This window comes from Manacus candei, unplaced genomic scaffold (genome assembly GCF_025592945.1).
Source record: "Manacus candei isolate 608988 ecotype Guabito, Panama unplaced genomic scaffold, ASM2559294v1 h1tg000050l, whole genome shotgun sequence".
In the NCBI taxonomy this organism is placed as follows: domain Eukaryota; kingdom Metazoa; phylum Chordata; class Aves; order Passeriformes; family Pipridae; genus Manacus; species Manacus candei.
Genome location: NW_026138098.1, coordinates 22,112,964 through 22,140,437, shown reverse-complemented (window position 1 = coordinate 22,140,437; position 27,474 = coordinate 22,112,964). Strand labels below are relative to the sequence as shown.

The 27,474-nt window shown below is 42.5% G+C and overlaps 2 protein-coding genes across 7 annotated transcripts in view; one reads left to right on the top strand and one right to left on the bottom strand.

Annotated features, from left to right (window-relative positions):
- The window catches only part of ADK (adenosine kinase), a 276,047-nt gene extending 268,549 nt beyond the window's left edge, over window positions 1-7,498 (bottom strand). Inside the window, exon 1 of the mRNA XM_051800961.1 lies at window positions 7,369-7,498. Coding sequence (XP_051656921.1) covers window positions 7,369-7,433 — 65 coding nt within the window. The 5' untranslated portion in view covers window positions 7,434-7,498. The remainder of the gene's footprint in view (window positions 1-7,368) is intronic.
- Window positions 7,499-7,531: 33 nt separating this feature from the next.
- Window positions 7,532-27,474, top strand: AP3M1 (adaptor related protein complex 3 subunit mu 1). Of its 6 annotated transcripts, none has more exons than XM_051800953.1 (10): window positions 7,566-7,643; window positions 14,914-15,148; window positions 16,354-16,629; window positions 17,656-17,827; window positions 20,108-20,245; window positions 22,224-22,309; window positions 22,682-22,815; window positions 23,498-23,705; window positions 25,059-25,203; window positions 26,444-27,474. In XM_051800953.1, exons 3-10 carry the CDS (start codon window positions 16,357-16,359, stop codon window positions 26,542-26,544), a joined length of 1,257 nt encoding a protein of 418 aa, XP_051656913.1. In that variant the 5' UTR covers window positions 7,566-7,643; window positions 14,914-15,148; window positions 16,354-16,356; the 3' UTR covers window positions 26,545-27,474. The 6 variants fall into 6 exon arrangements, with proteins under 6 accessions (XP_051656908.1, XP_051656913.1, XP_051656914.1 ...); XM_051800954.1 differs by having other exon boundaries at window positions 7,569-7,643; window positions 14,951-15,148; XM_051800948.1 differs by lacking the exon at window positions 14,914-15,148 and having other exon boundaries at window positions 7,532-7,643.

The window sequence follows — 27,474 nt, the reverse complement described above, 5'->3', positions numbered from 1 at the left end:
AAACTTTACAACTTCCTAGTCATGCAGTTATTAGTTCAGTTTCCCTTCCTTTCCATCTACAAAATGGCAATATTGTACTCAGAAAAATTAAAGCCAAACTTTCCAACTATTTCTGGTGTCGCAGATGAGACGATGCCAAAATTTGACATGTTCATGATGTTCAAGGATCTACAGTCACATGAAGAAAACAGGAAAATTTATGCTCAATATCCGACATAGGACAAATCTAGGTTCTGTAAACTGGACACTCAAAAAATAATCATCACTTACTGAACTCACCACAAAATTCTCATTATTTAAGTGTGTCAAGGGTCCTGAAAAGTCAAATTGGAGTGGAAAACACATCCATGCCCTTACTGTTGTTGCAACACAGGGGGCAACAGGTCCCTAGATCCTGATGGAAGATTTTGAACTCTATTGAAATGCCAGTACTGTATCTGGATATATAACGGGTGTATCCTCTGATCCATGTTGAACACTTTATTATCCCTAGTTTGACAATTTCAGTGCTTAATAGCCAAACTTCTGTTTTGTAACCTAAAAGGTGGGGGGAGGAAGAGATCCCATCACAGGCAAATATAACAGCAGTTATATAACTACTGTTATTGTATATAACTATAGTTACATAACTATATAACACAGCTTGGTCTTGTTGGTTTCATCGCTGTATTCTAAATAATAAAAACATTTTTTAAAAGAATCAAGTTGTAGATTCCCTCATAAATCATTGCCTGACTTCAACAAGCACATAATGATACATAGAGGAAAACAGATATAATACTTTACCATCATCTATATTTATAGTAATTTGCAACATACAGCTGCATATTACAAATATTAAGCTACAGAGTCCAAATGAGGTACCATCAAACGTTTCTAACTTTTTACCACTTCAGCAAGAGCTTTTCTAAGAAAATTTAGCAGCTTTTCACGAAAGAGCATGTATGACACCTCAAAACCATCTATCAATAGCACTTTATAAGCTTCCAGCTATTCCCTAGTGCCCAATCATCTGGCTTGGATTATCACATACCCACAGGTTCTATTGTTACTGACATCTTCGAGACATCACCTACCCCTACTACCACCTATCAGTGGTTTTTTGGTCACTTGCCAGGGAATTTCTAGACATCCTGACAGGTAAGTGGAGAAACAGCAACCAGGGTATCCCTGGGAAAATGGTCAGTTATCACTTATGGTCATTCATAGACTAACTTAATGCTCATGCCAAGGTTTGACTCGTAGTCACATGTGTACATGCTAAGCAGCCTTCCTGACACCTTCCCTGCTTGCATGGGGCAGCTGACCTTGCCTTCTAGTGATTTGGCTTCAGAAAACCCTGAGAGAAACATGAAAAGCACAGCTTTTGCATGTAAAAGTATATGATGCCTGATCAGTCCAGCCACAATTTCTCTCACCTGCTTCTGTTCTTACACAACAGAGAACAATGTGGGTTTCTCCACATGTGATGAACAACTATTCCTCAGGTGATTTCACTACAATGTTTCCTTTCAAGCACAGTATGAATGAAAAATGAACTACACCCCTACCTGATAAAACAACAGGAAAGCACGTGAGAACATTTAAAATTGTACTTTATCGAAGTAGTTCATGAAACTCTGCACTTCATGTATTTGTAACTTGTGTATCTGAGATATAGGCAATCTAGGCCTTGGCACTGGACTAATGTGTTATGTTTTACACCACAAATATTTGCTATAAATCATCTAGTTTACAATATGTAAACAAAGAGTTCTCCATTAATCCCCGTATTTCACTCAATTTCTTCAAAGTACAAAACTAAGGTTGATCTTCAATAAGCTGCCCACTCTATCTCTGCGAGACAGAAGGATGATCTTTTACATAACAGCCCCAGCAGACATTATGAAACGGGACTACTGAGCAGCAAGTCCACAAATTCTCTTTCAATAACAATATTTTGTAGAGCTTGCAGGTATTTTTTACTATAACAGTGGTTGTTTTGAAAACTTTTCTACAGAGAGATTTTAATATTTTGCAGCATAAAATATGTTTTTTCCCTGTATGGATTCTACTTGCAAAGTATTAAAAATCTTTTTTTATTATTTTAAAATTTGATAAAATCGTAGCATTTCTTTTCATGCAGCTTCACAGACCATTTAGCTACAGCAGCAAAGGAAAGTCTATAAATCTGCTAAGTCTTCAGTATATTGCAGAGAGCTACACTTTTTTTCTGTCTTATTCTAATCAACTAGCATAGCCCTTGAGACAGTTACAGCTGCTTAGTACCACTGAATGTACAAGGAAAAAAACCCTCAACAATCTTGCACTGTAAATGAAATCTCAAGGTAGCAAAAAGCCAGCAAGTAGCTTTATTTTACCATACTCTTCAAGAGTGGAACAGCTTTGACTGTGGTCAAACAACCATTATGGAAATGATTACGGTTCAAAATGGAAAAAATTCCTTTCCCTTCCCTGAATTCTGAGTAATACCCAAAGACTTCTCTCCTTCACACAAATGCTTTGATATTACATAAATAATAATATTTTACACTACTATTATACATATTATATAAATAATAAATTGATATTCTAAGAAGGAATTTATGTAAATAGAAAAGGAACAGCCTTGAAAAAAGCAGTGTTCACATTGTATCTGCAAGTTCAATTTACTTTTTTTCAAGAGGATAAGGTTTTCCAATACATTGTCAGCAAATACTAATTAATGACCTTTAGATAGCAACCCATTCCCTGCTTCTGAAACTGGTTTTGTGAAATATTTGTGTACCGTGGCTGTGTAACTAACTAGTAAAATTCAATATCACAACCTTGAATCACAAGCTAGAGTTTTGCTTCAAACATTTCCACATGAAATATACCTCAGCAACAGCAGAGTAAGAAAAGGTCTTGTTCTACAGAATTTCACAGTGCTACACTGACACCATATTCAACTAATTCTGTATTCACTCAAGTCTCTTTTCTGGGCATCTTCCTTGTCTGTTTACAAGCAATATCAGTAGATCCAGTTAGGTACTTCTGCACAAACGGTTTCATTAGCTGAACAAGAAGGAACTCAGAAATATCAGATAAAAATCACAGGAACCTCAAGACCCAAGATGAAATAGGCCTATTTGCACTGGCTCTCCTCCCACAGGTACTCCAGCTTGCAAGCAGCCCCAGGGACAGGACCTGTCCTGCTGACTTCAGGGAGGCAGCACAGCAAGTCAGAGGTGTCCATTTCTGCAGGATATCAGCAAAAGCTGTTATGTCCAAACCATCACTGCTCCTCAGGATGACTCTTCTGGCCAGGTGGGCTGCAGTGAGGACAGAAAGAGACACCAGCCATGCTTGTGGTCCAGAGAACAAAGAGCCTTCCCACGACCTCCTCTTTCCTCAGGTTACACACCCCTCTACAGTAAAGCAAGGAATTACTTCAATTAAAAGGATGAACACCCTAACAAGCTTCTCCAAAACAAGAACACAACACTATGGAAACATGACACACGCTGTGCAAAATCCCACAGGATTACATCAAAGGCTGGGTGAAGACACGTGTCAACCTGAACAGTAATTTGAGAGTTCCATATCTGAACAATGGAAACCAGTGCCTGCACTATAAGAGCTAGGTGCTTTCCACACTGCAAGTCATTCCAGTTTTGGATATATTTCTGTCAAGACACCTTGGAAGGGAAGGTTACTGCTGTTATGCCCTAAATAAAGCAAAATTAGCAAGGTCTGTTGCTAGTGTCTTCGAAAGTATTTCTTTGTCTAATTTCTACACGGGTCTAAATATTCCTCTGAAGAAAAACTCTACTGCTTTAATTCTGGGAACAAACTCAGCAAAGTGCTAGAGTTTCAGAACTTTGTACTGAGAACATTACAAGTACTGACATGAAAAAAGTTAACCTGTATTTGCAGATATAAGAAACTGGAAAGTGAGAAGACTGTAAGCCATGAAGATGGAAACTGAAATGAATACAAATGGGGAGCAAGGTGAAATTTAAAAAAAAAAAAGCAAGAGATAATAAAACAGGAAGAAAACCAATTTACTATATTCTAACTGAAAGCTTTGTCACAGCTAATTTAAAATATTCAGAATCTTCTTCCATTTGCAAAGCATTGATGAAGAAATAAGCGAAATTAAAAGTCAGCTTGTTAAAAAAACTAAAAATGCATGAAATTAGTGATATTTTTTTACAGTCACTAGTATCAAGCTGTCTAAAATATAGTGGAACATTAATGACAAAGGACTGCTTTTGATAACAATTATGCACAGAGCATTTGATAATTCATTCTGAAAAGAAAGAGATGTCTAATAATACCAGAAGAAGAATATTGTACTTTGTACTTCTAGGATAAAGTATTTGTGAAAGTCAATGCTTACACTGTCTTACTGTAGATAAACTGATTTGTTCAAACAACCAGCCACATCATGACTATTCAATCAATACAGCAGCTGCAGAACAGCCAGAAGGCCATAATGCAGCACAGGGCACTTCACAAGTTTGTGTGCAGAGGGAAAAAATGAACATGCATATTTCTATACAGACATGTACATGTAAATTCAAACATTTCTACAGGGAATGTCCAAATTCTTTAGTAACTGTACCAGGCTGTTAGCGAAGTCTGGTTGCAGTTTTCACAGACTTCCAACACAAAACCAAATATAAAAGGGCACAAATCCTTAGTAATTCTCCTGTAAAGTAACACCTCATGATGTTTCTAGTAAGTTGATGCTGCCACTCGGTGACAAGCCGTTTGCAGTTTTGCAAGCCTATTTTCTGTTCAAACAGTACAGTTGACACACACACAATGATATTCTATTTCACACAGCAGAGATGCAGGCAGAAGCCTGAAACAAGGCAGCACACATTAATGGCCTTGCCTAAAGCCCATTGGTTTGTACTGGGGATTTGCACCCGTCAATAAAGACAATGCAAAACCTGCCTCCCAGCAGATGAATGTCAGCACAACGCATTGTTGAGCTGGGAACCCCAGTTTGGGTCTGGGGCTTTGTGTGCTGCTCACTGGGTGGCAAAAGCCAGCCATCCTATATTGCTTTCAAACAACTGTAGCTTCATGAACCCGGTCAGCTTTGCCTACCTCACGAGGGAGCAATATTTGCTTTCCTTTGTCTGAAAGGATCAAAAGGGTCAAAAGTATGTATCCATGAAACCTCTGTGGTGCCACTTTGAGAGAGAAAATGATGACAAAAAAAAAAACAAGGGAAGGAAATGTTAGCTACTGTTGATGAGGTACAGCTGATGTTGCAGAGTAGAATTAATATTTTTTTTATGTCATTATGTCATTTTTTTACACTAAATAGTTTTCATGGTAGCCAAGGGAAAGATTCAGGTCGATATCATATAGGAGGATAAATAAAGTACATGACCATCCTTGTTGAATCCATTAGACATGGTCTTCTGAAGAGGCTGGAGAGCCTCAGACCTAGATGTTCAGAACAAGGAATTGTTCTCTACAATTGCCTCTAATTCCTGCTATAACAAATACAATGTCATTAGCTCCCAAAATTTTCCAGTGATTTTTCACTTCTAATCCGCAGATTAAGTGTTTCCAAGCACATGTAGCAATGCTTTGCATTAACAACTGAACCTTGTTACAAAAACAACCAAGTCATGGAACCTCCATCATTCTGGTACTTTCTGTACCGGCTTTTAAGTCCCACCACAGCACTGAGCCAAACACATTCTTACCAGTACATTCAAATGAGTGCTGAGGTCTGCCAAATCTAGTCCAACCACAATCAGCTTGATAAATTCAACCTGTGGCCCGCAACAAACATTAATTTTATTGATCACCAGTTAATCATGGTATTTCTCCTCTTATGAAACAGAGCTGAGGTCTATTTACACTTCATCTTGAAATGACTTGCAACAGAATTAGATTACACAAGTTCTACCAACGTTTCTCATGTTTTATCATGCCTTGCAGAAGTAGTACTTTCAGTTTAATCAGTTTTTACTGGAGCATGTCGCCATGGCCTTTCATTTCACTGTAAAACAACCTTTAAACTTTTAACTCAGTACTCCAATAATGCTCTCAAATTTCTATTTTTTTTCATGTTTCATGTTAAAATGCCATTTCCCCTAATAAGCTTTATAAATAGAAACATTGCAGTTGCCAGCTTCTTGACCCACCTTGCTTCAAGGTCCATGGAGACAGCTGTTGCTGTTTGACTCCAATCTTATCCTGCTGCCTGCCCTTTATTTGCTTTCAGAGCTCAGTTACGTTTTTCCTCTTCCACTACCTGCATCTTAGCTTGTCAACTATTATTAAACTTGAAAAGTCACTCAGCTGCCAAAGAAGCGAGTACCCTGACTTTGACAAATTTAATAGGATTAGCTCTTTCAGTAAGGACATCAGTACCAAAAAGGACTGTTCTCATCTCAGTATTAAAGTACATCTCTTTTATGGTATATTTGAGGAAGTTATTAGTTATCGCCAAGAAAATTGTGGACCTTTCAAGCCTTATGTCATTAATCCTCTTCACACACTGAATACTTGGAAGGAAATCAGCTATCTTACAATTATATTCACGTATGAATAATGCTCAGAAAACAAACCTCAAACTGCACCAACAAAAGCTGCTCTATAGCTCTCAGTACTCAGAGTGCTCATTTTGCCCATGCATCCTGCATTGGGAAACCTTATATTTTTCTGCTATGACGTTTAAAAATAAATGACTTGCGACTGTGCAGGCCATCAGTCACATGGGATTCAGACAGTGACATTATATAGCAATCACTGAAATGAAGAAGCACAGTAAATCGCGTGGATTCTTCCAATATGAAAACATTTTAAAAATACTCCACATGTCCCGAAGAAAATGTAACTGTTAACGTGGATTTTCGGATAACCGAATTCCTATCCGACGAGGACAGAGCCCCCCGCACGGGTGTTAACCGGGGCGTTTTGCAGAGATTTATTTCCAAAGGGGAGGCACGTGGGGTGACAGCCCAGGCTGTGCTCCAGCGCTGGGTTTCCCCGCACGGCGCCGTGCGGGTGCTCGGCAGCCCATGGGCACGGGCCGGCCCGCCCGCGGGGCACTGCGGGGCCCGCGCTCCCCGCGCCGCCCCCCCGGCTGGGGGCGCCCCGGGCGGGGTAGCCCCGGGCTCGGCGGGGCCGGGCAGCGGCCCCGGGGCAGAGCGGCCCCGCCGCCGCCTCCACGTGCGCCCGGTGCCCGGCGGGGCCGCCCGCGCCCTGCCCGGCCGAGCACAGCGCGGCGGGACCCTCCCGGCGGACTCTGCCCGCTCCGCAGCGCCACACGTGTCTCGCCCTCCGCCCGAGGGAAGCACCGGCGGCACCAGCGACCCTCCGGCACCCGCCGGGGTTCGTCGGCGAAGCGAAGCCCTCCAGGGCGCCCGTTACCTCAGCTGCTGCTGCTGCTTCTGCTCCAGCTTCAGCTTCTTGGCTTGCGGCTCCCCCGCTGCCATCTTCGCGCTGGGCGGCGTGCGGCGCGCTCCGCTCCCCTCGGCCCGCCTGCCGGCCCCGGCCCGCCCCGCCGACCGCGCCGGCACCGCCGCCGGGGGGCGGGGGCGGCGGCGCGGACGCACGGCCGCGCCGGGCGCCTGACGGGGCGGGAAGCGGAGCCCGCGCCGCCCGCCGTCCCTGCCCAGCCGCGCGCTGCCGCGGCGCCGGCACGGGTGGGTTTAGCGCCGAGGGGCCGCCCCCGGCCCCTGCCCGGCGGCGGGGCGTGCGGGGCGGGGCGGCCGCGGCCGGGGGGCTGCAGGGCCCGGGGAGGGGGGTCCGTTCTGAGGCGCTCGGTGCAGGCAGCGCCCCGGCCGCCCGCGCCTCCGCCGGGGGGCGGCCCCGCGCCGCCGCCGGGCCTCGCCGCCATCTTGGCCGCTGCCCCGGGAGCGGGACGGGCCGAGCCGGGCCGGGGGAGGTACGTGGGGAGCGGGGCCCGGGCCAGGAGGGGGGGCGGCGGCGGGGCCCATGCTCACGTGCTCAGGGCGGTGGGACCCCCGCCCGCCGGGAGCCGCCCGCGCCCGGCCCCGGCCGCGCCGGGTGTCCGGAGTCGGGCAAGGGCGGCATCCCCGCCAGCGGCGGTACCGGGAGGATGCCCCGCAAATCCCAGACTTCCCGTTTTACCCGCGTCCATTTCCGTTGTTCGGAATATGTACAAAATCGCCGCCGTGTTTGAACGAAACCCCCCGTTGTTGTGGGCTCCGGCGGAGGGCGAGCGGGGCCGAGGGCGGCCGGGCTCTGTCCGGGGCTCCCCTCGGGTCACAGCCCCGCGCGGGGCGACCTGCCCCGCTCACGCTGCCAGGATGAGGAGCGGCGATGAGGGGGCACTGTGCACGGGAGGTGGTTGCCGGGAGCCGGCGCAGGGCCTGCGGGAGGGGCGGTGCAGGAGCCGCCGTGCGAGGCAGAGCCGGGCCGGGAGGGGCGGGGGCTGCGGGAGCGGCGGCCCCGCTCACCTGGGCCGTTCTGCAGCAGCATCGCTGCAGGCCTGGTGGGTCAAGTCGTGCTGTACTTGCTTAACTAGCAAGGCGCCATATGAGTGTAGATCTGCGTAATTTGCGCTGGGAATCAAGCCATTATCATCCACCCCTGTGCACTGTCCATCGCTTCTGCACTGTTCGGTACCCCGCGGTAGCTCAGTGGAGGTTGTCGCTTCTCTTCTTTTGTTTCAGTTCTAACCTGCTTTGAAGTAGCAATGCTGTTGCCATTTTTTCAATATGATGAATGATTCGTGCCCGTTAGATGTTGATCAGACCGGAGGAATGGCTTCATCGTTCTGTAGCTGTTCTGCACCATTCTGTAGCTATTCTATAAGCAACCAGGCAAAAAATCATACTTGAATAATGAAAATCCGTGTTCCATAGCAGGCAGACTGCACTATGGGAAAGGAAAAAGCTATTTTGCTAGAAGAGCTCAAACAAATTAAATTACTCATGCAAGAGAGAAAATGATAGAAAAATGATAGAAGAAATGTTTTACAAAAGAACTGACTATGCCAACCATGGGAATGATTCTGCTGGCAGTTTCCAGCAGGTTTGAATTGTATATAGCTGCTCATTAAAAAAAAAAAAAAAGGGAGGGGGAATAAATATCTGAATGATATTTCACTGTGAATGTCTAGGGTTTAATCTGTGGTGTGTTGGGTGCTAACTCAAAGCCACAAGCAAACCTAGTTTTGACAAAAAAAGCATGGAACAATCAGGTTCTTTCCTATCTGTGTGTAATTACCTAAAAATTCCTTGCAAATGGCAAACTAAACATTAACACTTCTCCATGCCCTCTTGTGCTTAATTTTGCCGTTCTTATCCAGAAATTAAATTTTTAGCACCAGCTAAGTCCCAGTTACTTTCTCAGATAAAGCTCTCCTTATAAGCAGTTCTCATTAAGAATCTTTAATAGAAACATTGTCATGAGGATTCATGAAAGAGAAATTGAAGTCCTTGAGGTAGAGAAGTCTGAACAGCAGGTGACAAGTGGCAGCTGTACTTCATGGCTGTAATAATGGGAAGAAACCAAATTAAACCTTGTTTAAAATGTGAAGTTCTTTCCTCTTATTTCCTTTTAACTTTCCCCCAGCAGCTTCCCATATAGCTTAAAAAAATTAACATATGGAAAATAAATCTTGTTTATGCTTATTCAACACAATGGATGAGAGGCAGCTTTTTAACAGGAGCTTCTTAGAAGATTCTTTCAGACAGTATTCGGGACACTCATTCATATGGGGTGAAAGAATTAAAGAGTACCCCTTTGCTCTCTTCTCTTGGAAGAGAAGGGAGTTACAAATGTGCCTTCTTTGTGCCATCTGCATTTGGGCTGGTTTTGGTGGAGTGCACACACAGGAGTAAGAGCTGTGTGCAACAGCAGAGTTCCAGTGGTACTTGTTGGCTCTGATCTAGTATTTCAGCAGTGCAGGGCTCTTTGGTGCTGGGCTTGTCCTTTCTGGAACCTCAAGTGCCTCTTCAAATAGAGCCTGTGAAAGGGACTAGTATAAAGCTCATTGCACTGCCACTCAGACTTACTGGAGCAGTGAGTTGGGAGAGCATGATGGAAAACATCTTCACAAAGAACTACTGAGTTGAGGGCTTTTTATCCTATGATATAATCCTACTGTCTTGGCCGTTCAGAGTTCTTTGTGGGTTGTTTGCTGGAATATGAGCATAATTATCAGTCTGTTCCTGAAAATACTGTTGACAGTAAATATGCAGCACTTTGCTCTTGTCCATTTGGTCCTCCCTGTCTATCCAGTTCTGCTTTCAGAGAGTGAATTTCTTAAGTGGTTCCTTAGTAGTCCTAAAGCTACTGATTCAGATGTGAGCTGTATTGAAAATGTTCCATCTTTATGTAAAAATATAGTTTTAGCGATGAATTTTTAATTGTTTTGGTGTGGGGTTTTTTTCTAAGAAACTTTTGCTTTTCCAGCTTTTACAGGGAAGCTTTCTATTCTTGCAGGTCCCAGAGGGAACTGCAGTTATTCAGGATCTAATATTGTTCGATTATTCAGGATCTAACATTGTTTTGTTGACAAGAGATGGAACTATCTTGCCAGCAGTTAGAAGATTTATACTGGAACTAAATTGAACAGAGGCGCCAGTCAAATGTATTATTGGGAAACTCATCAGTCAGTAGATGAAATGCTGAACAAATTCTCATGCAGGCTGTAATTGTTGCTGGTAGAGGCACAGAGGAAGTTGCAAATTTTGTTATGGATACCAAACACTGATTTAAGACAACTTCAGAGTATTCTTAAAGGACTACTTCCTTTTGAAAACAATTCCAGAAAGTTACTAACAGTGTTTTAAATGAGAGTAAAGATAAATATATACTAAGCATCTGGAAAGCAAAGTGTTTACTCTTTAATAGGGATGATCTTGCTAATAAAATATGCATCTGAGTAGTTGTACAGACACGAGCACTGTGGTGTTGAGTAGATACAGAGTTTTGCTTAACAGAGAGGGACACCAGGTAATTCTTAAGAAAGGTTGCAAAAATGTTTTTACTTTACTCTGCAGATACCTAAGCCATGGGCATCTTATATGTAAAAGGATTCGTGACACTTGATCAGCAGCAGTAAGACAGACAAACAATGATAGGAGCCTAACAAAAGCTGTGAAATTACAGAACATTCACATTTTAGTAAACCTGAGAATTATGGATTTATCAAATTGAATCACAGCTGCTAATGTTGCATCAGGTTGGTCCAGCCAGTTATACAGTTATCTTCAGAGCTGCCACATTGGCTGTCTTGAAAATGTCATACAAGTATTTAATAGGACTTCTCTTCATCAGGTTTGCTGGTTTGAGAGCCAGTGAATGGGGCTGGGGAGGTCAGGAACAGAGGTTTTCTAGTTTTGTCACATTTGCGGCACATTTTGAATTTATAAGAAAAAGCTAAAATACTGACCAGCTGGTCGTGACAAAAATAATGGCTTTAAAATAGAACTAGAACTGCCTATTTTAGCTTAGTGATTTCTCCAGATTACTTTAAGCATTTGATTACTTTCCATTCACTTGTTACTAGAAGTTCATTTCCAGAGATACATAACAGAGACTCAGAGAGTCCACCCCCACTAATCCTTCCACCCTTCAAAGCAGCTATGCACAATTCAGGGACCATGGAAGCTGTGGAATACTTTCCCGGTGATGGTCACGTTTTGAGCTGTTTTCAGCAATTGGTACTAGCTCTAAAGGGCATTGCAGAGGTCAGTGATAAATTCCTCACTTCTGGTTTCAGAGCTTTTACTGTAACTCAGCTCAGTGTTATGGAAAAGCAGCTGGTAACAGTATTTCTGCATTAATTACATTTTAGAGTACTTAATTGTAGCTAAGGACAAGCATGTGTAATCAGTCTTTTTCCCATGCTCACAGCCTCTCCCTCTTGCCAATGAGCTGCACTTTTGTTTTGTGAGCCTGCTATGACTTCAGTCCAGATGTTTCTGTGCCAAGAATTTGAAAATCAGTAACATTGCAAATCCAGATTTAGTCAAAAGAAAAGATGGAGATGTAGAAACAGCATATTAAAGGCTCCTTAATTAAAATATTTTTTTTCTTCTGTGAGGACTTCAAGTTCTGGTAGGATGGAAATGACTGAAAAGAATCATGTGGAGTTTCTTATGTCAGAGCAAGGATGGAAGTCTGTGAGAAGAAGCTGCAAAACCTCTCTGGGCTGCTTGTTGCTGCAGAGCCTGTAAGATGCCTTTCAGTCAGAGGCAGTATTATGGGAGGCTGTCAGCCTACTGAAAATGAGCTTGATAGGCTTGCTTTGGCCTAAAGATGCAAATAATGATCCATGTACGCCTTCAGTCTGATCTTAGGTAGGCCTAAAACAGAGAGATTGAAGGCATGTCCTTTTGAAATAGTCCTAGAAGCAGGCCTTCCATACCTTACACAGAGGTGCTGACACCTCAAAGTGGTGTATGTCTGCACTGCTGCATGTAGAAAAATCTCATATTTATAAATTTTGGTGGCATGCTTTTGCTACTGTTTTTTTTAAACTTAGGAACTTCATTTTAATACCTTTACCCTCGAAGTGCTGCAGCTGTTAACATCCTCTGCTGTTTAGTCACAAGTAGTGACCTGTTGGTGTGAGGAATTTTGCTGTTACTAGATTGATTTCTTATGTTCAGCATTTTTCAGTCTTTTTTTTTTTCCCCAAGTTTAATGTTCTGATGAGACAAGAAGGTAGGATACTGAGAAATGAATTCAGGGATCTCTACATGTCTGAAATGAAATCTGCCACTCAAAAATAGAGTAGAAGGGAAATATTAGTATTTGGAGCACTGCAAGTAATTTTTGTTAACTAATAGTTTACATAAGATATTTTTGTAGTGTCACCAGTTCTAAGATATCCAACGTGATATCCATCTTTAATCAGCTGGTGCCAATTGCTTGACAGTGTGGGATAAATCAAATTACTTAGTCTTGTGTATAATAAACTGATGTCCCCACTGCTGTAAGAGCTTCTTTATTGTAGTCAGCACTGGGAAGTGTGCTGATGGAGCTGCCCCTTGGCTGATGGGACAGGGCTTGTGCCTTTGGGGCTGCCTGCTCTGTGCTTAGACTGCAAGGAGAGAGCTTCAGTTTAGCAGCAAATTAGTGCACTTCTAAAACTTGTGAAGGAGGAAAGGAGTATGTGAGGGGCTTTGAAGGGAACTCTTACACTAGAAGGAGAATAATTATGTATCATGGGAAATCCTGTAATCCTTATCTTCCTACTAGAAGATAAGGTAGGCAGCTGGGTGGGATTTTACTGTTCTGTTTCCACAGATAGTACAACACTGGCACCTGCCAAGCTTGGTCCCCTGGATCAGTTTGCTACTGCAGTTCACCATGAGGCCACACAAACACTCATATGAACACAGCTGGTACCTGGGCAGCTTGTGGCCCATGAGGAAATAGGGGCAGTGGCCCAACACTAATGCCCTTTTTGGCTACCCACTCTCTCTTGATTGCATATCAAGCCATGGTCTAATATCCTAAATGGAACCCAGGGCAAAGAAGGGGCCCTGCCAGCAGAGCCATTTGGTGCTCCAGGAGCTCACTGCAACTGTGTTGGTCTGCTGCTCAGCTGTGCTTTTTAAAAGTATGTTGTGACAAATGCAACCACTTCTGATCTGTGGATGAATAGAATCTTATTATGTGTTAACAGCAGGACATCTGCTGGGGCTTAAAAACACTGTCACACATGCTGATATACTTGGTCAGAACCTGCCTGGGGTCCAGAGTGGTCCCTCCAGAGCCGGCCATAGATCAGGTCCTCTGGACACTGAGTCCTGCCAGTGCTGCTTGTACTGGAACTCTCTGATGTAGCTTTGTGTGCATTTCCTAGGAATTGGGTCTTACACTTGTTAACAGATATGCTATTGTATCAATATTAAAATGTACAGAGATCTGTTCTAAGCTTTATAGCTGATCACCTTCATACGTTTGGGCCGCCTTGGGGTGGAACAATACTGACATTCAGTGGTTGATTATACTTGCCACTGTTGTGTGACTGTCCAGGAGATTTTGGAGGGGTTTAATGTGCAATGCTGGCTAAATTCAGAACATGTTTAGTTGAACTGGATTAAAGCAATTGTGTCAAGGCTCCTTTATAAAAACGCTGTGCTCACGGTATTAAAATTGTCTGGGTTTTTTTACAAACTAAATTAGTGATTAATTTGGTCCAGGAGAAAGACAATAGAAACATGCAATAACACTTTTTAGCTTTGTTTCCTTTCCCACTCTTAAGCAAATTGGCAATCACACTTTCTAAAAGAACTTCTCCTTATATACTGTATTGGCTGAGTTGGATTTTTCTGTCCACACTTCTGTGTCTGCCATGAGAGACAGTGTGCTCTTAGCAGGAGGTATCTAAGACCTGGCAAGGCCCCAGTGAAGATGAGCCCATTGCTGTCATGCATGTGAAGGAGCAGCTGGAGTTTTGAATTTGAAAAGCTGGATCTTGGCTCCCTTCCCACATCTGCTGACTTAGGTGGAGGGAAAGAGCATATTGATGACCTTCTTGAGCTGTCCTTCTTCACCATCTTTGGTGAGCTTTGGAAGACATACTTTAGTTTCAGCAAAATCTTCAGGGCCAGACCATTTTTCATTGTTACAAGTGTGTTGGGAGGTCAGTCGAGTACTCCGGGCAGTTCAGATTCAGACAGAGCAACAGGAGCTCATGCTGGATGAAGAGAAATGCTTATTCCAGGATTTTGGAATGAGACTCGGTCATACAATGTTTGGACTCCTTAAAATCTCTGTGGGACTGGGCCATTTACATTAGATGCTTCCATGCCATCTTCACATTAGTGTGCCAGAGTCAACATCAGCAAAGGAGCGTATTTTATCTGCATTTTAGGCATGATCCCAGCCAAACACTGTAAGATTAGTAAAAACTACAGTGGTTTTTGGTAGATGTGTTTTGCTTCTCTTGGACATGCTGAGTTGATGGTGGCCTTCCTCTTTCAGGGTGTGGATGCCCAGTAACTGTTTGGTCTCTTTCCAGTCATGTTTGAATTCCTCCAAAGACTAAATTTCAATTCAGGATATCTCCCTTGCTATCGTCTGCCCATTTCCACCACCTGCCCTGTGCCAGCCCCGTGGAGCTCTCTGGCAATGTAATAACTTGCATTAAGAAGCTGATCTGACCAGAAACTTCTTTTGATGGACAATTTATGGCTGGACTTTCCTGCACTTTCCTAATGTAGGTAATTGCAGAGCCACAGACCTGCTCAGATCCTGAAAGGCAAAAGGGATGAACAGCCAGTGGCAGGGGCAGCTTCTTCAACTACAGAATGAATTTGTGCACGATATAAGTACCACATTAACTTCACCTTAGGTGCCACTGCTTGGGTTACAGTTCAGTTTGTTTTCCAAGCCCGTGTTTAAACTTGGAGCCTTTTTTGTCAGAGGATCATTATGTTGCAGGTCAGCCAGAGCATTGTGTCTGTCTCATGTAAAGGCTAAAGAGATTAACTGAAGTCTGCTAGCATTTGTCTCTTCTGTAGATGTGGAGATGATAGACTGTTCTCTTCATTTGTACCAACAACTTTAGTTCACTTACTGTCTCACTGAAAGTTGAGAAATAAGCTGGGAATTAGTTTTTTTAAAAAGGCAGATAAGCTTCTTGCCCCATGAATAAAATGAAGGATCAGTGGCTGAGGCATGTTATTTGTAAATGTTTAAAGACTTAAGAAAAAATAGTTACATTCCTTATCTGCAGTTCATACTCCTCTTTTTCATAAGTGAGTTTTTAAGCGAAAAATGTTTTATGTAAACATATTTCACGTGTGCCAAGCATGTTTGAAGCAATTTTATTCATTAAATCAGATTTAAACTCCTAGTTCTGTGTACTTTTAATGAATTCTGACCCTTTATCCAAGTGCAGCTTGGCATAGATCATAAGCCTAATCAGCCAGCAAATAAAAACCACTTTTGTAGTTCAGTAGCTGAAAGCTGACAAGCTAAAGAACTGTATCTCTGAGACAGTGCAGTTCTGAGATATGTGTGTGACTGTCAAAGTCCTCTGCCATAGGAAACTCTGTGTACAACTTACCCTTACATGTCATGTTTAAGTGAGTGGCAACTCGTGAGAGTCAGCTTTTCTTTAAGAAATAAATTGCAAATACCAAATGGGGATGAAAGTGGAAATCAAGGATGCTTGCTTCTTGCTCACATTGTGATATAAGTTACCAACTTAATCCACTGGGAAATATTTTTTGGTGGAACATTCCTCTAAATAAAGAAAATGCAATTTAAAGAAAAGCAGCAAAGCAGATCTTTTTCCTAAATTCACAGTGCATGTTGATAAAGAATAACCATTGTAAGACAGGGAATCTGGGAGAAAAATAATGTCAGTCCGCATATCCTTTTGTTTATTCTAACTTTTTTTGAATGTGTTTTCAACAGAAAATGATCCACAGCCTGTTTCTTATAAACTGTTCTGGTGATATATTCTTGGAGAAGCACTGGAAGAGCGTTGTGAGCCAGTCTGTGTGCGATTATTTCTTTGAAGCTCAGGAGAAAGCAATCGATGTTGAGAATGTGCCTCCTGTCATCTCAACCCCACATCACTACCTCATCAGCATCTATCGGGATAAAATCTTCTTTGTGTCTGTCATACAGACAGAAGTGCCACCACTCTTTGTCATTGAATTTCTGCACCGAGTAGCAGATACTTTCCAGGTCTGTCACCATGAAATAATTTTAAACTCCAGTATCTGAAGGGAGCCTACAGGGAAGCCAGAGAGGGACTCTTCATCAGGAACTGTAGGGATTGGACAAGGAGTAATGGGTACAAACTGAGAGGGGAAATTTAGGTTAGATATTAGGAAAAAATTCTTTACTGTGAGGGTGGTAAAATACTGGAACAGCTTGCCCAGGGAGGTTATGGTTTAAGGCTGGGTTGGATGAGGCCTTGAGCAACCTGATCTAGTGGGAGGTGTCCCTGCCAATGGCAGGAGGTGTTGAGACTACATAATCTTTAAGGTCCTTTCCAACCCTTAACTTTCTATGATTCTAAAATAATTCCAGGGGATTTTTTGTATAAACTTCTTTTAAAGAAAGATAATAAACCCTCCTTCAGTGACTTTTCCCTCTGCGATTTCTGAGTCAAGCACAAGTTTATAGATTACAAAGGCAAGAAAGGTATAGTTTGTGTACTCACTTGATTTTGTAGTTACCAGTGCACAGCCACTAAAACTCAAATCCCACTTTGTAAAAGCTGTGGTTTTTTCTGTAAGGTTTTGGACTGTTCATGTTTATATAGATGGGAAGAAGGAGCATGCAGTCAGGCAGCACACAGTCTGTAGGGAGGAAAGAGCTGCAAAGCATGAGTCACTTCTCAACCAGTTTCTGTAAATAAAGGATCTCTGTGAAGATTGAGCATTGCCAAAAGATAGTCCCTTCATTTTACGAGAGTCCTCTAACTGAAGATGTGTTAATGTTCACAAGTGGAAGGACCCTTGGGAAATATATAGTAGTAAATCAGATTGCATTCATTTTGCTGTTCGTGCTATTTCCAGTTAGATGATAAATGTAACCTTAAGATATGATGCCATCAGACTATACAAGTAGCTAGTCAGTTTAGCCACTAAGATGCCTTCGTATGTTGGAGGGTTTCTGTGAGAAAAAAAACAAACAAACTTCCTTTTGCAAAGCATTTTAACAAGAATAAAAATCCTCTCTTTTGTAATCTCTGTATTTGTTTAGGATTACTTCGGCGAATGTTCCGAGACTGCAATTAAGGACAATGTAGTAATTGTGTATGAGCTTCTAGAAGAAATGCTAGACAATGGCTTTCCGCTGGCAACAGAATCTAACATACTGAAGGAGCTGATTAAGCCTCCCACAATTTTGCGCTCTGTTGTCAACTCCATCACAGGTAGGAAAATAAATAATTTTCAGCGATGACTGGCTGTTTAAAAAAAAAGCCCCATCATTCCTCATAGCTAAAAAATAATGTATTGCTGTGAATCTGTAATGTGAGGCCACTGTCCTGCCACTTTTCATAAGCAGGAGTTGAATAAAAACAACTCCCTCCATGTTTGCAGTTCATGCCCTGGTGGCACTGTCTGGTCCAGCCACAGCTGCTGAAGTCCCTCAGGAATAGCAGTTCCCAGCACAGTCAGGACATATTGGAGACAGGTGCTCTGGGATTGGTACAGAGCTACCCCCAAGCCTTGAATAACTGAGGGGCATTGGAGAAGGTTAAGCATTTTGTAAGAAATCATTACAGAAAGGTATATAATGGTTGCCTAATAAATCTTTGATGGCTGGGAACAGATAGCATGAAGGGAAACAAGTAGCCTGTCCTCAGCCTCTGCCCAACCCTCACCACCAATCAGCATATGGATTCGTATGGATTCGATTTCGGAGCTCATTTCAGGGTGTTATAAATGGGTCTTTCTTGTAGTGATGGAGCCAAATGTCTGTCAGCTGAGCTGGTGGAATCTGCTTCTCTGACAAGCGGGTGCAAGGGAGGTGAGCCATGAGGTGTCACATGGGGTCAGAGACATGGGAGGTGTTTGCCTGTACATTGTGTTAGAGAAGAGGAGTAGTTGGGCTGCAGGGCCACACAGGTAGTACTCAGAGGAGCTGGTCTTTTAGGTAGTAGATATGGCTTAGTCTTTGAGTATAAATCTCATCAGTTTTAATTTGTGTTATTTGGGGTCTGGTTAGGGTTTTTTAAAATGTGGATTTGGATGGTGGTATTTACACTTATGAAAAATATGACATTAATGGACTAGATGGACCACTGTAAGGGGAATTAAGACTCCTGAAGCCAAGGGTTGCAGCATCAAATCCTCTTGTTTTATCTAGAGCCTCATTAGAATTCCCTAGGAGCCTAAAGCACCTGCCCAAGGCAGCCTGCATCTTGTCACTGTCAACAGCTCAGTGGAAACAGCAGCCTGAGAGCTCTCCTACCTACCTGGCCTGGCAGCCCAGCCCTGTGTAGCACTGCTGCACCCTGCAAGGCTGCTGAGGGACAAACATGGCAACTGCTCCCCTACAGAGATGTGCGGCAGTGAGGACATGGTTGCAACTCCTCCCCCTTGTGTTATAGTACATACAGGGGTGGACTTTAGGAGGGGTTTTTTTTAAGTTTTTCTACTAGCTCTAAAGAATGAAAACTTTTTGGTTTATGCCTGTTAGGACAGGGCCTGCCCAGTGTAGAAATGATACCCCTGGCCACCAGGTTCTCAGTGGAGCTGTCTCACGTGGCAGGACACGCTACCATGTGCGTTGCGCTAAAGGGCACAAGCAAGGGCGAGCTGTGGCCCTGTCCCAAGACCTGCTTCTAGCAGAGGGAGTTGCTTCTGCTGTGCTGGGATTCCAGGATCAGTCACCTAAGCCCCAGAAGTGATAAGATTATGGGTTTTTTTAGTTTTTAAAGCATCATCAGTTTATAACTAGGTGGCACAGGAAGCTGGGTGGTATTGAGAACCAGGAGCTGAGGGTGAGAGCAAAGCAGGCAGGGGCAGTGGCATCATTGGTAAGGAGTCCAGAAGTTGAGCCAACAGGTCAAGGACAGGATCACATCATACCAGGTCATCTGCAGCTCAGTGATTGCCATCAATATCCATCAGAATGGGACAGGTCGAGCCAGAAAGTCAAGTCTATGGGGCAGGGTCTGGATAGATTTGGCACATGGTCAGGTACAGACATGGCTGTCATGTTACTGCAAGGTAGCTCAGGTGGGTACCAAGGGTGAGAACCTCAGCCTAACAGCTCTAAGCAAAGATTGTGGGAGCCCTCCCTAAGGCTTCTTACATGTCTTTCTTCCTAATGACTTTTACCTGTAAATCAGCCCTGAAGTCAGCCAGCTAAAACTCTTAGGAGAAGAGGGAAGAGGGCTTAAGGCCCTCATAAGCAGCTGTCTTGAATTATAGTGATTAAATCCTTCACAGGATCTAGCCCCACTTCTACTCCCACTCAAACCTCCTGCTGACTTGTATTTTCCTGTGCAAAATATGGTCTGAAAGCTGTTAAGCCTGGACACATGGTTGAAGTGCCTTCACATCACCTCACGAATAACATTTTAGTGTTCCACGTTCTAGTCTGCAGTTCTGGGGGGCAAACCTCGCTTTGGTTCTTAATTTTGGCGGTTGGAACATTCCTCTTGTAATTAGTGACTGATTTTGAGTTCCTTTTCGTTTTTAAGGCAGTAGTAATGTGGGAGACACACTTCCCACCGGGCAGTTGTCCAACATTCCCTGGCGCAGAGCGGGGGTAAAATACACAAACAACGAAGCCTATTTCGATGTCATTGAAGAAATCGATGCCATTATAGACAAATCAGGTAAGATGCCTTGCAAGCTAATTTTTGTTCGTTGAATGTGTTTACATCTAGCTGCTGATGTTTAGAGAGAATACAGTCCAACCTTTCTATTTTTCTGCTTGTTTTATATCCGTGAATCTGTATCTTAGATAAAAATACACAATTTAAAATTATGTGCCCAAATGTATTTCTTCGGTTCATCTTAAAACATCAATATCCTCCGGGCTGCTTCGAGAACACTTATAGGAAATATTCTGGACTTGGATGTTTTCTGGTTTTATATTGATTATCTCGTACCAGATATAAATGGAAAATAAGTAGTTGAAGTTTTAAATGTGATGAGAAAATTATCTCCCATTGTTCCTGCCAACAATGTACTGCAGTCCTTGTAGGCCCTCAAATGAGCAAGACAAAAGCTTTCATTAGCTTTCTTCTGCTAGCAAGATAAACTTGGTGCAAAATAGCTGGACAGTGTTGTTTGCTTTATATATAAACTAGAGCCAGATATTATGAAGCATAATAACACTCCTTTTCTGTAAATGAAACATATCATCTTCAAATACAAAGGTCTTTCTTCTGAGATGTAACTTTAAGGAGGAACCGGATAACTTGTGTGCCAAGAAGTAGAAAAAGCCGATGCAAAGAGAAAACTGTAATGCTGTGGGCAGGAACCTGCTGTTTTGTTCAGTATTGGGGCCATCAGTTAGCAGTGTTGAAGACTGCAGGACACCAGTTTGTGGTGGCATGGGGCAGGGAGCAAATCTCTGATTTCTTCATTCAGTGCTGCTGTAGTAGCAGTAGTCAGTGTTGTTTTGGTTCCATACATCACTTAATGCTTTGGCCACCACTGAATGGGTAGTCACAAATAGTTATTGTGCAGCTCTTACTCTCACCATCTTGAAGCTAAAAGATGTCCCTCACAGTCAAAAACACACTGATGACTGTGTTACTCTCCCAGCTCATTAGGATTCCCAAGAGTAGCATGAGTGCTTAGTGTGAGAAGGTACAATCAAGACCATGGTGTGTTTCTGTGTGTATTCCAAGCCAAATCAATGTCCACAGAGTGTTTAAATTTCCTACTGAGGATCTGCTGCAGTAGTCATAGCTACTGTTTTCTGCTCTGATCCCTTGGGGACTAGCAATGCAAGAGTCTTTCTTCCTAACCTTAACAGGGACTAAGAAGTAGATAAGGTGGTTCCCCTGAATAGGGATGGTATCTTGTTTCGTAGGGATATGGTTAACTGCTTTAACCTGAAACAGGAGCCCTTCTTTTCAAAGCAAATATAAAGCCACTGTTTCTCCTTCCCCTTGACTAGATGAGCAGTAGTTTCTATCTGTCTTCTAAAATTACCTTTGCTTGTGGGGCTAATTAATTAGTCCAGAGTTCTGCTTATGCCTTTCTGTTCTTACACGGTATTTAAGGAAATGAGCATTTCCTGGGTAAGATGCTTGGTATTCTTGCTTTGGGTTTTGGGGTTTTTTTGCTATAGACCTATTTAATATCAAGACAAATACGTAATCTTGCTGTTAAACAAGCCTTACTTGTGAAAGCCAAGGTTAGCTGGAGCTTTACAGCACAAACTTACTGCTTTTTGACATTGGTTGTTTTGATGTGCTTCAACTTCCCTGCACCACAACACCACCTGCTAGTTTTCTGGAGACCAGGAACAGGGATGAAAGAAAAGAAGATTCAGAGCTCATGAGTTCTGAAATTCTTGTTTGCTTTTTGCTGGCAACCAGTTGAAGCACATCCAGTACAAGTCCTGTGTAACAGCTGGCACAAGTATAATTAGCTGATTTGGGCCAAGCTGTTTGCTCTGGCTCATGTATTTTAGCAAGCTGCCCAGGACACAGGTAACTGGAATGACCTTTCCTAGCTGGGCTTGGCAGGTTTTTGTGTGTTGTGCAAATGTCATCTGTGCCCTCCAGCTGCACTTCACCACGTCTGTTAGGCCCTTCATAATGATGTTAAGTCAGGTGTCTGTTTTTTCTCCTGCAGGTTCCACAGTCTTTGCAGAAATCCAAGGTGTTATTGATTCGTGTATTAAGCTCTCAGGAATGCCAGATCTTTCTCTGTCTTTCATGGTAAATTCAGCCTATATTTGGGAATGTTAATTGCTCGGGATTTATTTTTCATAATAATCAGAGTTCAACAATTTTAAGAGCACAATTGCTACTTCATGTGTTATACATGTGAAAAATAACAAGTTTTGCATTATATTGTAGAAGCTGCATTGCTCAGTAGTCGGAATGGCTTTTGTCTGTACATAAAATACACTCACAGGAGCTGCTGTTCCAGGTCAGATCAGAAATCCATCTAGCTCAGTAACGGGTCTCCGATAATGGGTAGGAAAGGTACTTAGAGTCTAAGAAATAGGAATTGTCTAGAGTTCAGTAGCTAGTTCAAACTGCTCATACTTGATGAGATTTCACTTACCATTTTGCCACTACTTCCAGAACCCACGGCTGCTGGATGATGTCAGCTTCCATCCATGTATCCGCTTCAAACGCTGGGAGTCTGAGAGAGTCCTTTCATTCATTCCTCCCGATGGGAATTTCAGATTGATCTCCTACCGTGTCAGTTCACAGAAGTACGTTTCCAGTTAGACACACTGGTTCTCCAGACACACCATCTACTGCTTTCCATCTGAGTAACTGCAGATTTCTCCTTGTTAAGGGGGGGATTTGCATTGTTCTAAAATACACGTGCTCAGGTTTTGTCTCATCTGTTGCTCTGTCCCCACGAAAAGAAGGAAACCATTTTTCAGTGAATTGAGGATATTCAGCAGTCCTTTTTCAGTGAAATAAATCCCACATAACAGTAATACAGGGCTGTTCATTCCTAGTAGTCATTGTTGGTGCTAGATGCTTTGTGGGTAAGTCTCTGTGTACATGTAAGGACTCTGACCTTCATGGAGAGAATAAAGCAAAAAAGTCTAAACTGCAGGTATTTGCAAACTACAGCCTGATTTGACTGGTGGCTCTTCTGAGATTTGGCTCAGTGAGATTACTTTAAAAAAGTAAACAGATGAAGGAAGAGAGAATAGGACAAGTTATTTGGAAGAAAATAAACTTTTTTTCCTGCGACTCTCTGCTAATAAAATCACTTCAGCAATGATGCTGAAGAGCAAAGTATCACTTTTCACTTTTGAAACAAGCCGGTTCTAACTTGAATTCTTGCCAGAAAAACAAGAACTATTTATGAGAAAGAACTTTTTCTTCTCAAGCAGAGAAGTAGCCAGGATGCATTCACCTACTGTTTTGTCTTTTCAGCTTGGTGGCAATTCCTGTATATGTGAAACACATGATCAGTTTTAAGGAAAACAGTTCTTCTGGAAGATTTGATGTTACTATTGGACCAAAACAGAACATGGGGAAAACAGTAGAAGGAATTGTCATGACAGTTCACATGCCAAAGGCTGTACTTAATATGAGCCTCACTGCTACACAAGGCAGCTATACTTTTGACCCAGTTACTAAGGTAAGTCTTAAGTTTATATTTATTTAAAAATCAAAGATTGCATTGGAACAAGTCACCCATGTTGCAGAACACGGGAGCAGTGTTCTTAGCAAAAAACTTTCTGTTCAGCATATGTTTATGAATTAAAAATTCATCTTTAAAATTTAATTTTTCAAACTTAGATACACAACAGTTGTGATTTCTGACTTGGTCGATATCCTTTTCCTTCCCTTCCTCTCTTTTCCCCCACTCTTTCACCCCCCAATACTTTTCCTTAGTGGATGCAGCAGTATTTTGTTGGTAGTTTCAGCCATGATATATTTTGCAATCTATGGTCTTGAAAACATATTTATCTGGAGAAAATGCAGTAGCCTTGAAAATAGGTATCCAGAAAAACAGGGAGCAGGAGATGAGAAAAAAATCTCTTCCAAAAGATATGCCTGAAGACACACATTAAGGAAGACAAAATGTCTGAAAAAACATATCTTGGGCTCCTGCTTTCCTGCCTCTGAGTTGGAATTTGAAACCTAAATTTCCTAAAGCTCCTGAAGCCTTTTAGTACCCAGGAGCCATTTTGCTGAAGTGCAGTCTGAGCCAAACCATTCTGCTGCCTCTCAGACCCTGCTCTGAGCTTTCTGCCACCCTCAGCAATTGATTAGAATTTTAAGTGAAAGCTCTCCAAGTAACATTCTGCTTCAAAAACAACAGACCTTGACCTTTTTAAAAGAAAGACACCTAAAAACCCCACTTGAAGTCTGCTTTCCTCTCTGCAGAAATAAATGATACTGTGTTTTTATCAACAGTTGGGATAACTAGGTGGATTGTTACTGCAAAAGTGTGTAGAAGTGAGAACTGAGGTTTTTCTGCATTTATCAGTTTTCAGTTTATGGTAAGAGCAAACAAACCACCTCTTGTAGGTGAGTAAAGGACCTATTTGGTTGCACATTTCTCTGAAGTGTAAGAATCAATGGGGAACAAGTGATCCTTAGGAAAGTTACTCAGCTTAGACATCTCATCTTGCCTTGCTCCCACTCTCTTCATTCTCTTGTTTAAGTTCCTGTGACTTTTTGCTGGTTACTGTCCTTGCTTTGTGGATCCAGCTGATCTAGACTGACATCAGGATCAATCATCATTGCTCAGGGAACACGATGCACTCAGTGCACAGAGCCACTAAGGAACAGGGCAAAAAAAAACCTGGGAAAAAAAAGACCCCATACCTGTGGGAGCCCCAACCACACCATCTCACAGCCAGCAGGATAATTCTCAGGGCTGCCAGGCTACTTTCTGTACCCAGCCTGCAAACTAAAAGCTGGATATGAATTTAACCTCAGAGGTTGTTTCCTAGAAAGCTACTGTTCTTTGCTTCCTGACAAGGTGTTAACGTGGGACGTGGGCAAAATTACCCCTCAGAAGCTACCAAACCTGAAAGGCATAGTGAACCTGCAGTCTGGAGCACCCAAGCCAGAGGAGAATCCAAGTTTAAACATCCAGTTTAAGATACAACAGCTTGCAATTTCAGGTGAGTGGGTGGGTGTTCTGTGAAATTGGTGCTGACAGAACAGGTAGTAGTAGGAAATGAAGTGGGAACTGTCAGTCTTTTATTTGGAGATGCTGATCTGAAGTCTGCTTGGTCCAAAATGATAAAGTCTGATTTACCCAAACTTGACAGTTACCCTTGCTGGATGACTCCCTTGCTGGGAATTGTGAATTCCCAGCTGTTCTGCTCAAGAAAGGCTTGAGAAGTGTACAGAAGAATGGCTTTTCCTTTGTTGATTGGTGCTTTAAACATGCCAATGTGTCCTTTTACTGAAGATCGATGGATGACACTTCAGCATGCTGCCCTTGGCTCATTTTAGTCTTGTACCACACTAAAGCCATTTCTAATGGTCATAAAACCCCATTAATTTTGAAGAATGCCCTTTTTATTCTTTCCTTCTGGAGCTGGTTAGTTTTTCATCTTTAAAACAACCGGCAAGTAAAATCAGAGTGAAGCGTATAAGGTAAATGCAAAACTAAATGTAAAGCAGACAAGGCCTCAGTCTGCAAACACTTAAATCATGTGAGTTGTCCATGTGTAAAATGGTTCTGCAAGCAAGCTTTGCAGGATCAAGACTCTCAGTGTGGAGACACATTTGGAGAGGAGGAGGATGACTGAAGAATAGGTACCAGGCCATGGTCCTTTTGCTTCCTAGACTACTTTGAGTAAATAACAGTTAGTTCTTGTGTAAGAAGAGAATCCTACAGTTTCCTCTTAAACTAGTTTTAGTCTAGAAAAATACAGCTGATCCAGTGGCTGGACACCAGATACAATGGACCTGTGAGAAAGCAGGAACAGCCTGAAGCAAGAGGTAGTTAATAGCTACTGGCCTTCCTCAGTTAACAGCAGGGGGATTGCTGTTCTTTTAATGACAAATTGGAGTGAACAGAATTCTGAAACTTGTCCTTTGCTTCATGTTCATGATTGGAAATGAGTGCAGTGTACAAGGAGGAGGATAGACTCAGTTCAGTCATTTATCTCCTGGAAGGAGGATGTTGGCTCATGGAGAAGAGAAGGAAGTTGTTGCCCTGCCAAAACAGCTGTGATTAGGTGACAAGAACGGTCTCATCTGCTATTTCAAGCCAGATGAACTTGTGAAAGAAAGGAGAATTAGCTTCCTAACCCATCCTAGCGTGCTTCAAGAAAGCTGGACTTTTAAACAGACTGACAGGATTCCAAGCATTCTGCTTTTAACTTTGTACTTTCTTTGGCTTTTTTCCAGGACTGAAAGTGAATCGCCTAGACATGTATGGAGAAAAATACAAGCCTTTTAAAGGTGTCAAATATATTACAAAAGCAGGAAAATTCCAAGTCAGGACATGAGAAGATGATCTAAGAGGAAATTCCCCTTAAAAAAAACTTGACTGCTTAGTGACTTATGTTGCTATTAATTAGGTGCCAATTAATTAATAGACACTGATTAGTTTGGGATCAAAGCATTTGTGCACAGCAGCTCTTAAAATGAAAGCATAGCTTAGGTTTTCTTAATATGGCTTTAAAATAAGGTACTTTTTTTCTAATACACTTTCACTCTTTTTTTACTGATTTGTTGTGCTGGTGAATAGTTTGATATAGGCAACCCACAAAATGTCACAAACCCTACACTGCCAGTCAGATACCAAAGCCCAGAGGTCAAGCACATTATGAAGGCCAGACAGGCCACTGGAAAAGTCTGGTGGCATGTTTTGCTGCTGCAGCCACCTGCAAAGAAAGCTCAGTTACTCTCACAGCCAGCTGCAAGCTGGCATTCCACAAAGGAGCCTGTAGTCATTTCAGAAATAGAGAGCAGCAGTGAGAGGGGCAGGGGACCCCTAGGACATAGCAAATGTCACTCCTGAGAAAGCTTCTGATGAGGTAAAAAATAATTTCTGTGTTGTTTACAAGAAATTGCCTTTCTTAAGAAGCATTTGCCTTAATCAGCTTTCACTTCTGCCCTCTGCAGATGAGCTGATAAAAATAACATCCTGCATTAAATCTGGGAGGTGATTGTTGCTTCGGTAATCCACTTTCTTTCCATTCAATCTCATCATCTCCATAATTTTTTTTAAGAATACAGTTGCAGAGAGTAAGATCTATTTTTTATGTGAAGCCTTTGCTTTGACTTAGATGTTCCACTTGTTTGAAGCGGATGCCACCAGATGTGTGTGGTGTGTACCTTGGAGCGTAGCTTTTTAGACAGCACAATAGAAGTGTCAAGTGTATTTAATGGTTGTGTGCTTTAATGTTATGAAATAAAGGGAACTCTACTGCAAA